The sequence below is a fragment of the Physeter macrocephalus genome, chromosome 10 (genome assembly GCF_002837175.3).
Source record: "Physeter macrocephalus isolate SW-GA chromosome 10, ASM283717v5, whole genome shotgun sequence".
Classification (NCBI taxonomy): domain Eukaryota; kingdom Metazoa; phylum Chordata; class Mammalia; order Artiodactyla; family Physeteridae; genus Physeter; species Physeter macrocephalus.
Genome location: NC_041223.1, coordinates 34,729,283 through 34,741,061, shown reverse-complemented (window position 1 = coordinate 34,741,061; position 11,779 = coordinate 34,729,283). Strand labels below are relative to the sequence as shown.

General features: G+C 34.3%; 1 protein-coding gene across 7 annotated transcripts in view; it reads right to left on the bottom strand.

Moving 5' to 3' along the window:
• Positions 1 to 11,779, bottom strand: part of PTPRK (protein tyrosine phosphatase receptor type K) — a 598,377-nt gene that overhangs the window by 453,264 nt on the left and 133,334 nt on the right. For all 7 annotated transcript variants that reach the window (XM_028494462.2, XM_028494461.2, XM_028494460.2 and 4 more), the window contains exon 2: positions 7,122 to 7,244. In XM_028494462.2, the coding sequence (XP_028350263.1) occupies positions 7,122 to 7,244 (123 nt within the window). The remainder of the gene's footprint in view (positions 1 to 7,121; positions 7,245 to 11,779) is intronic.

The following is an 11,779-nucleotide window of genomic DNA, read 5'->3' as shown; positions in this document are numbered from 1 at the left end:
CAGATGGCCAAGAGGCACATGAAAAGCTGCTCAACATCACTAATTATTAGAGAAATGCAAATCAAAACTACAATGAGGTATCACCTCACACCAGTTAGAATGGGCATCATCAGAAAATCTACAAACAACAAATGCTGGAGGGGGTGTGGAGAAAAGGGAATCCTCTTGCACTGTTGGTGGGAATGTAAATTGATACAGCAACTATGGAGAACAGTATGGAGGTCCCTTAAAAAACTAAAAACAGAATGACCATATGACCCAGCAATCCGAGTACTGGGCATATACCCGGAGAAAACCATAATTCAAAAAACACACGCACCCCAATTTGCATTGCAGCACTATTTACAATAGCCTTGTCATGGAAGCAACCTAAATGCCCATCGACAGACGAATGGGTACAGAAGATGTGGTACATATACACAATGGAATATTACTCAGCCATAAAAAGGAAGGAATTTGGGTCATTTGTAGAGATGTGGATGGACCTAGAGACTGTCATACAGAGTGAAGTACATCAGAAAGAGAAAAACAAATATTGTATATTAAAACATATATGTGGAGTCTAGAAAAAGGGTACAGATGAACTGTTTGCAAGGAGAAATAGAGACAAACATGTAGAGAACAAACGTATGGACACCAAGGGGGAAAGCGGTGGGGGGGGGGATGAATTAGGAGATTGGGGTTGACATATATACACTAATATGTATAAAATAACTAATAATAACCTGCTGTATAAAAAAATTAAATTTAATTTAAAAATAAATAAAAATCAATTAAAAAGAAACACATGCCTTATTATCAACTGTCTACAAGAGGGTAACGGAAATATTAGGCAAGGTGATCCACTCATTTTAATGAGTGACTAAGGTTCCCAGAGAGATAGACTATAGGTTAGAAATGGTAAGATAACACAAAAGCTCCCTTGAAATTTCTTAGATATATTAAAATATGATACACTGGATACTAATATTATTTAGTAAACTTTGCCTAAGTCTTGTCTTAGAAAACTAAGGACTATTATCATTACATAGATAAACTTAGCTGAAATTCTGTTAGTTATCAAATGTTATCATATAAATCAAATATTTTATTCAATTTTCACTATCTAACACTCTCAGAAGAAAGCCAGGCACAAAATCATGAGACCCATGCATGCTCACTATTGAATACAAAACACATTTAGTTTCTCCCAATAGATATTGAAGAAAGCAAGCCTTAATTTTTAACAACCTGGTTAATAATTTTTTTTTTTTTTTTTTTTTTTTTTTTTGGCGGTACGCAGGCGACGCGCAGGCTCAGCGGCCATGGCTCACGGGCCCAGCCGCTCCGCGGCATGTGGGATCTTCCCGGACCGGGGCACGAACCCATGTCCCCTGCATCAGCAGGCAGACTCTCAACCACTGCGCCACCAGGGAAGCCCAATAATTTATGTTTAAACTCTGGGATAAAAAAAAAGAAAGAAAAAAAGGATACACAGTTCTAAAAATAATATGTAAATACAAAGGCACATTTCATTTCTCATTGTTCTCAGTGTAATGCCATTTGCTCTCTAAATTTTAGTTTGAGGATTTGATAAGGGAGCAAAATTGAGATCTAGTAGGGCCTTAATCTACTGAATCACACCTCACTAAGCTTTACAACAAAGGAGGAATGGTTTCTTACTTCAATCTTCAGATTAATTTAATGACAAAGGCCTTTTAGATACACAGATAGATACACAGACAGAAAGAATGTCTATTCTATTCCATTTTACAGATGGAACTCTGTATAGTGATTTACATTATTATCAGTGAAAAGTACCAAATTCAAGGTAGGATACAATGTAGCATAATTTTAAGCTGTCAAATGGGTACTCTAGAGACTCTAAAATTCAATTAGTCATTTTACAAAAACCTGTTAAAAAGAAAAAGCAGTTATAATTACACTTGAAGATAAATGTATTGAGATGTCAATCATGATCTCTATGCTCAGATCTAGGTCAGAACATGTAGTAAAATTATCCAATGAATCTGTTTCATGATGTCACAAGTATAAAGGAACATCTGACAAACAAGGTCATGAACACAGATTTATTTGAGATGGAAGAACAATTTCCAGTTCCCTGCAACATTTCTCATTCTCTATGGATTTGATTTTTATAGACTAGACTTTTGAGGAGTAGAAGATTGGGATTAATCCGACTGGCAAAAGACAAAAGAAAGAGCGAGGTCCTAAAAGGGAGCTCCTTCTTTAGTATCAATAACATTTAAAATTATATCCAAAATAAATAGGTGAAATCATTTATAAAGGCAAAGCTAAATATTAGTAAGTATGTGAAGGTCTTCTAACTACATTAAAATCTGAGCTGAATATAATATTGGGAAATGAAGTATCTTTTCTTATTCAATTAATTTTTTAGCAAGAGAAAGACCTTTTTTGTTTAACCCTTGACCAAAATATTTAAACCACATTATATAAGTTGACAATTTTCCTAAGAAAAATGAAATAGTGCCTTAGGAAATCAAAGATGAAAAATATGATTTATGTTCATGAGGACATTATAGTTTAGTGGAAAGAAGAAGGTATTTTTAAAAGTACTATAATAGCAATTGAAATACATACCAAGTCCAGTGGGGAGCATATCTGAATGTGAGGATAGAAGAAATATTATATAAAAGCTCCATGCCAACCAGGAAAATCTTCCCAAAGCAGATGGAACTTAAGTAGACATAGTAAGAATGGATAGGAGTTTGGTGAGTGGTAAGTGAACAGAGAATTGTCTCAACAGAGGGAAGAGAACATACAAAGTCTCAGAGATGTCAAAGATCGTATTATCTTTGAATGCGGGGGAGGGGGTCCAGGTTGGTGAGAAAAAAGGAGTTTGAGCCCATCTGAGGTATCCTATTATATATCTTTCATTCTAATCTATAACATTTTTTAATTCTTAGTCTAGTTTCCCCAAAGTATCCTTGCGAGCGTTGGTTTTATTTACTCTGTTTTTTGCCATTTTCTATTAACATATAAGATGCATAGAGGAAAGTACACAGCTCGTAATTGTACAGCTCAATGATTTTCAGTTTGAGTATACCTGTGAAAACACCATCCAGATCAAGAAAGACTGTATTACCAGCATCCAGAAGCCCCCTTCATGCCACCTTCCAAGCACTAACCATCCCCAACCCCTGCCAGCCCTTCCCCGAGGTAAATAATACCCTGACTTCTAACATCATCAATTTGTTTTGCCTGGTTTTGAAATTTACATAAACGAAATACAGTACATTATCCTTTTGTGTTTCTTTCCCTCAAGATGATGTGTGTGAAATGCATCCATATCATATATGGCAACAGTTTGTTCATTTACATTGCAGTGTAATATTCCATTGTGTGACTAATCACCATTTATTTATTCATTGCACTGTTGACAGACATTTGGATTGTTTTCAGTTTGGGACTATTTTGGATACTGATGCTGCAAATACTCTTGTACATGTCAATTGGAAAACATGTGTACTCAGTTCTGCTGGGCATATACCCCAAAATGGATCTGCTGGGTCATTAGGCTGTACAAAGTGGTTGTACAGATTTATACCTGACCATAGTACTGTAAATGAAGAGTTTTACTTTCTCCATACTCTCACCAACACTTGAAATTTTGATTTTCATCTTTCTGCTCAGTGTGTAGAAGTTTCTCATTGTGGTTTTAATTTGTATTCCTTTGATGACTGAGTTGAGCAGGTGCTCACACTTTCATATGATTTTTGGCCATTAGGATATACTCATTCTTTTGCATGCTATTTTAAACATACCTAGCTGGCCTTTCAGCCACCATCATTGTCACCTGACAAAGGCAGTTTTGCTGAAGAACACTTTAAGCAATTATTGACAGCATTACGTCTTCAAATGAGAAGAAATAATTTTCTTCTTTTCTACGCATCTTCATTCTTTTCTTATTCTTTTCTCTTTTTTTTTCATTAATTAAGTTATTTATTTTTGGCTGCGTTGGGTCTTTGTTGTTGCGTGTGGGCTTTCTCTAGTTGCAGAGAGCGGGGGCTACTCTTCATTGCAGTGTGCGGGCTTCTCACTGTGGTGGCTTCTCTCGTTGTGGAGCACAGGCTCTAGGCACGCAGGCTTCAGTAGTTGTGACTTGTGGGCTCTAGAGCACAGACTCAGTAGTTGTGGCACATAGGCTTAGTTGCTCCACGGCATGTGGGACCTTCCCAGACCAGGGCTCAAACCCGTGTCCCCTGCATTGGCAGGCAGATTCTGCGCCACCAGGGAAGCCCAATTCTTTTCTTACTCTAATCTATTTATTCACCCTCTCTTTCATCTTCCCATCTACCTTTTCATTCCAAAAAGATCAATAAACAGAAGTCAATTAACAATGTCCAAGTATTGTAAAGAGAGTTCAATAACAAGTTTGCATCACAGGCCCAGCCTTCTTACTTTCGAGTTGGTAAATGTTTGAGTTCTCTTTTTTTAATAATTGAAAACAGTAAGCATTAACATTTACTGTTTACTTTAAAATAAATTTATCATTCATAAAATTTTAATAAGATAAATCTAAATGTCTTTTTCCCAATTTATGAATAGATAATGTTCAGTGAGCATTTTAAAGGAATATCAGAAGGAAAATGAAAAAAACAGTATAGATTGTAAAAAGAGAACAGTAAAAGAATATATACATGGATGCTTTCTTTCACCTTCTCTGAAAACCAAACACAAATTATATTTGGCAAAAATAAAGTGGCTGTGACATTTTTCCCTCCTCTGCATGATTAATTAATTAATGTCTTATTAATTGGAAGATGTGGCTGAATTTCTAACACTTTCATTTTCTGTGCATATCATCCCGTACTGTAACCACCGATTAAGCTGTTCATCAAAGGTGAACCAGCAAGGTCACCTGAGCAGTATCTCTTCAGCTATTCATTACCCATCTTCAATAGTAATTAACAATGGTAACATTTCCATAAATCAACATCTTTCTGATTGTTCTCTGATGATAAACAGTCAAAATATGTGCATCCCAGCCTACCCTTTTTACTTTTATATAAAAAATTCAGTCTAAATGTACCACAGAGAAAACTCAGGTGAAATATTACAGGAGTTTCTTTAATTAAAATGTACCAGAGAAATAAGGTTATGTACCTCTGACAGAAAAATACAAACCTACTTTCACAACTAAATGAGTCTAAAACAAACAACCCAATCAAAAAATGGGCAGAAGACCTCAATAAACATTTCTCCAAAGAAGACATTCAGATGGCCAGTAGGCACATGAAAAGATGCTCAACAACACTAACTATCAGAGAAATGTAAATCAAAACTACAATGAGGTATCACGTCACATTAGTCAGAATGGCCATCATTAAAAAGTCCACAAACAATAAATGCTGGAGAGGATGTGGAGAAAAGGGAACCCTCCTACACTGTTGGTGTGAATGTAAATTGGTACAGCCACTATGGAGAGCAGCATGGAGGTTCCTTATAAAACTAAAAACAGAATTACCATATGATCCAGCAATCCCGCTCCTGGGCATATATCTGGAGAAAACCATACTTCAAAAAGATAATGCATCCCAATGTTCATAGCATCACTATTTACAATAGCCAAGACATGGAAGCAACCTAATTGTCCATTGACAGATGAATGGATAAAGAAGATGTGGTATATATGTGTGTGTGTATGTATATATATATATATATATATATACATACACACACACAATGGAATACTACTCAGCCATAAAAAATAATGAAATAATGCCATTTGCAGCAACACGGATGGACCTAGAGATTGTCATACCAAGTGAAGTAAGTCAGACAGAAGAGGACAAATATCATATGATATACTTATATGTGGAATCTAAAAAAAATGATACAAATGAACTTATTTATAAAACAGAAACAGACTCACAGACTTAGAAAACAGAACTTATGGATACCAAAATGGAAAGTCTGGGGGCGGGGGCAGGGGGGATAAGTAACAATTTAGAATAAAATTTAATTCACCCTACTCTCAAAGAGCACATCACAGTGTGGACCAATAAGAAAAATTAGTTATAAAGTGTTTATAATCGTGATTAAAATACTGAAAATATATTTTAAAACTTAAGTTACTAATAATAGGTAATCATCCCATCAATTATGTATGATAATATACTATAATAAACTGATTACATATTATTAAATAGTAACTAATGTATTATATTATTAAATATAATTATATTGTATATTATATATGTGATCATACATAATTATATTCCATGCTTGTTCATTTCTAAATTTTAGAAAAATAATTCATTCTCTTTAGTAAAGTATTTTAAGATTCCTGTCTGCATTTTCAATTTCTCAATTTAATAAGTTGTTGGTAAACATATATGCACAGAGCTTGGAATTAATTGAAAATTAATATGCAGAACTGAAGGCACAAACAGTCTGCTAGCATATAAAATGGTATGTATATGTTAATATCCTATGTCAGTTAAGAGTAAACACAGTTCAAACTGGCTTAAACAATAAGAAGATGTACTATTTCACAAAACCAAAATTCAAAGGATATAACAAGGTCAAGGTAAAGAAAGTAAGGCTCAGCCCTGTTTTTCTACAATCCACTCAAAAAAGATCTCTCCATTTGACAGTTTGGTCTCCAGGCTGCCTCTCCTCAGAGCTACTGGCATGCTCATGGCCAGTGGAATGAGATACGCTCTCTCCCTACCATGAAATAAAGATGTTTCCCTTCAGTCTGATTAGATCAAATCTTGTGATTTAATAGAATAGGTAGTAAGTGAGCTGAACTCATTTTTAGACTATTTGGTTTGTTCTTCATTTTATTTTTTCTTTATTTCTTGGTTTCATTGCCATTTTGCTTTTTTATTGAACAGGAGGAAAAAAAACTAATGTTTCTATTTTTCCAGAGTTAGAGATAATGAAGATACAGTGAACATTCTTGAGGAAAATAGGATTATATAAAGCTATTGAGGGAAAGGCAAAGAATCCATCAAGGGTCTTTGATGGGGTCAATCAGTTTGACCACACTAGTTTATTATAATAATTAAATTATTGTACTATACCTAACATAAGAAAATGCTACACATTCCAGAGGGATTTTTCCAACACTGGATAAACAGAAGGATTCTCACCTTGTGGCATCTCGGGTGGCAGATAATGAGGTTCTTGAGCACTAACATGAACCCATTCAAAGTCATCATATAGATCCTGGTGGTAATCACAAACTCCCGGACCATCATCAAAAGTACAGCCACCTGAAAGGGGAAAAGAAGAACTACTGTTACATTCTAAACATAGAATGTGCTGGAGAAGAAAACATTATACTGAAATGTACAATGTGGTACTCATAAATTTAATAATAAATGGTACTCCTATTTACCACTATTTTCATTAAATGTTCACATAAAATGAAATTTCTACCTGTATCTTGTGTGAATAAGATAGTGGTTTGAGCCTCAGAAGTAAGGCTGAGTTTTTTAGATATGAATAATATTAGAAGATATATGTAATAGTGAAGCTTTCCGGAAATATACAAACCACCTGCAATCTAAATAGTTTATAACAACTTTAGCAGGGAAAAGGGGAGGAAAGAAAAAAGTGAAAATTGTCTTTCTTTATACAGCAAGTTCAAAAAGGTGAAGTTAATAATTAAATTTTACCAAATTTCTTGCTTTAGAAGAACACTTTGAAATCTACTCATAATAGCAAATGAAATACTTACAGCTTTATGAGGTCTAAAGCGTTTGAGGTCAGTGAAACATGCTTCCATACCTCATTTAGATTGCTTTCACACACAATTACAACTTAAAAGTGGGAAAAACTGAACGAAGCATAAAACCGATCAGATTAGCCTACAATCACTCTCACTACTTCCACTTTATTTAATAACCTCTTTTTTAAAAATGGAGGTAGCCTTTCCCCTTTACATCAGTCATTTTTCCTGGCTTTATTTTCTGGGGTAATTTTATGGCAGAAGAAGAATAATTACTTTTGCTTCTCAGCCTACATATACAGGCACACACAACTCAACATATTTAGTTTATTCAATTCATGAAAATCAGAACTGGCCTATATGTCTAATCTTGAAAGAAAATGGATTAGAACTAATGAAAATTCAGCAGTAGGTTTAATGAGAAAAACCAATAAACTGTCTCCTTTCAAGTAGCTTATTTGTTTAGTTTCCATGGGGATCTTTGTGAAGAAACTCAGTGAATTCTCTGACCAAACAGCAGGCTAGGGGGTGGTAAACTTCAGGCCTATAAATTCTTCTCTGTGAACAGAGAATTCACTTTCGTCATCAATCTGAATATGAAAAAAAAGTTATATTCCTCACCAATGACAGAGACAAGCCAGCATTACAGGCAAAGAAGGCAAAATCAGAAATGTCCAGATGACACTATGGCCCAAAGAACCTTTTTCAAAAGTGGAATATATATATATATGGGTATCCTGAATCACTCTTATGACCACATCAATCCTTTAAAATAACCAAACTTCAGCAGCTTGAAAGCTTAATGTTGTCTTTTAAATATGCCTAAAACAGCCTTTATATAAATGCTCTCATGAAAAATGATTTATTTTTTAATTTAAAATTAATCAATGAAAAGAGGTTGCTAGGAAATGAATCTTCACACAGCAAGGGGAAAGTTTTTCTCAAAATATAATTTGCTCTCACAATCCTAAAATGACTTACTGCTGTGCAACACATACCTTCAGGGCTTCCACTGCCCTTTGTAATACTGTGAGTGACCTCCGTATATAAATTTAAACTACCAATGGAACCTACATTGGCTCATTTGGAAGACAAATGGGCTTAATTGCTGTCCTTCATAGCCATTGTTAATTTTAGACTCCAGGATTCTTATTAGCAATAACAACTAGGAGGAGCTATACAAAATAAGTGGGTCAACCCCTGTTATTTGCTGCACTTCACTCCCGTATCAGTCAAGAGTCTTGGGAAAAGTTCCTGGTCGATCTGACTTGAGTGATAAAAGAATTTTTTAAAGATGACTTTTTATTTTATAATTTAGAATAAATTCTAATCTAAGAGGTACAATATATCTATCCACCACATGTGTAACATAGGAATAAATCTTTGGTAAAAGATGTTTATGAATCGTTTTGTAAAGAACTTTGTATTTCAAAGTTAAGGACTAATACAGTGTATCAGACTGGGTATAAAAAATACTATTATTGGCCTGATGAATGGGATAGACAGACATGCATGGGAGAGTATATACATAAAATACAGTATGTTACAAGGGATCATTACAGTATGACCAAAGTCACAAAGAACACAAATGACAAATGAATTGGCTACCTATACCTGAGTTGGTTTTGGAAGGCTTCATGGAGTTAGGCCTAAAGATGAGTAAGGATGTGCCACGCCAGAAAGGAAATTGGATTGAAATTAGAAAAAAAGGAAAAGCAAGGGCATAACAAATCTAAAGAAACATGAGATGTTGGAGAGTCTCAAATAATCTCAAATAATTCTGTGTAATGAGCATGAAAAGTATGTAGGGGACAAAACAGAAACAAAACTAAATATGAAAGATTTTTAGATACTATAAAACATTTAGATTTTATTCTATAATTGTATGAAGCCATTAAGGGATTTTACCCAGGAGTATGACACAATTCAAGCCACATTAATAATAATAATAATGATAACAACAATAATAACAACAGCTATGTAGAGTTTAAAGAGTAATGAGGGAAAACGGAGGTAGATAATTTGGTTCAACCTTACAACAGATAGCACATAATATAATTTGAGCTAATCCCATTTTGCATAATCCCAGTTTACCATTTAAGGCTCACTAGAAAGCCCTAAAAACAAAGTCTTCTTTAATACATAGTCTCCTATACACATGCTCCTCTGTTCAGACATTGTTATATACAGTATTATGGTCTATTTAAAAGAGAAATAGCAAGGTTCTAATTCATAAATAAAAACATAATTTATGAATTTAAAGTTTCACTGAGCTAGACAAAAGGAGGCAATACTGAAATGGTGCTCAAGCAGTGTCCTGAGGCAGAGGGGATGAAAATGAACAAGGAAACACCTTACATTTTCAGTTTTTGTATTTGCTACTGACAGAACTACAGGGAGTACAGCAAAATCATTTCAGCAAAACGGCAACTGCAAGTTCCTTGACCCTTGGAGGAAAATTACTTCTGAAGAACCATTTCACAGATTGCTAATTCCTCTATGCCAGTCAGTCAGCTAAAGAACAGATGTTTCACTGCAACGGTCTGCTTCCACTATGCCAGCCCATTTGTGGGGCTTTGCAAGCTGTTCACCTGAAAATAAAAGTCAAGCTAATTTGGACTTGCCTGAATTTCTTTACATTCCTAAGCAACTCAAAGAAAAGATAGGTACTAAGAAACATTAAGTACAAAAAATAGAAGTATTCCTATCCCCAAAATTATATTGCCTAAACATCTAGCATTTAGAGAGAGTCTTGAGTGTTTATTTAAACAGATAACTATGAGAGAGTATGGAAATAGAGATTCTTTCTGTGGAATCATAAAAGAATGAATACTAAACTCAAATCCCTTCTGATATCAAACTTTTCAATAAAACCCAGGGTCAGGTTAATTTAGAACAAAGTTGAATTGGAGAAAAATAAAAGGTCAGTAAGGCCCTGGACAACTGTGAACATTTTATGGAGGACATTCTTTTGAAAGCTATTGTACTAGGCCCTTCCACATTCTCCCCTCCAAGGCACCTATGCAGTCTTAATTTTCTGACTGAATCTAATAGCAAGAAACACACAGAATTATCTTTCATGGTTCTTTACTATTTGTAAAGAACAAGCTTCATTTAGCTCAAGATACAGATCATTTTTGTTTTTATTTTCTTAAAATGATTGGAACATACAGGGTTTTGAAAAGTAAGAGTAAAGTCCTAGACAAAATATGTTGGCAAATGCAATGTCCTTAACACTGTTGTTTTATGACCCTCAAAAATGGGCAAATTAATACTTTCCAATTGTGAATTAAGCTGTGATACACAAATTTGCTCATGTAAGTGATCATCAACTTTGAAATAATCTTTCTTCCATTAAGAACACAATGAAAGATTAATATATATCACATTAGGACACTTGCAATACTGAATTAAACTAACTTTGAATAGATCATCTTTGTCTATGCTAATGAGAACCATAATATAATTTTACTGGTATAAGCCCCAAAACTCATTACAAAGAAGCCGATACATTTCACAAAAAAAAATTTAAAAGAACAGAAAAGTAACTTATTACTGAATCTCTTAAATGTAATTCCATTCATAATCTGAGTCAATATTGTCTTCTCCCAGAAAAGCAGATTTTTACAAAGTGTAAAAATTGATGCTTTTAAATAAAGTTCATATTTCCTCTGAAATCTACTGGGATATCTTAAAATATTTTTTTTTCCTTTCAACTTTTGGGAATATTGAAGATACAAAATAAGAACTGACTTATCATAGTCAATGCTTAGGAAGTTTACCTCCAGTCTAAGGATAAACAATGCTTGTTCTCAATTTAAGTACTGAAATTCAAATAGGAAAAAAAAATCCAAGTAGATGCAAAGGACGAATGCCTTTGAGGTCGTAAGTATGAGTCACTGGTCTTAATGAGTTACTCTGGTTCAATAACAAAGAAGAGCTAATGAAGAAAAATAAGAAAATTTATGAATAAGAGTTCCTTAAAAGATAACAACTTCAGATCCAGAAAAAAACTCTTGGGCTTCCCTGGTGGCGCAGTGGTTGAGAGTCCGCCTGCCGATGCAGGAGACACGGGTT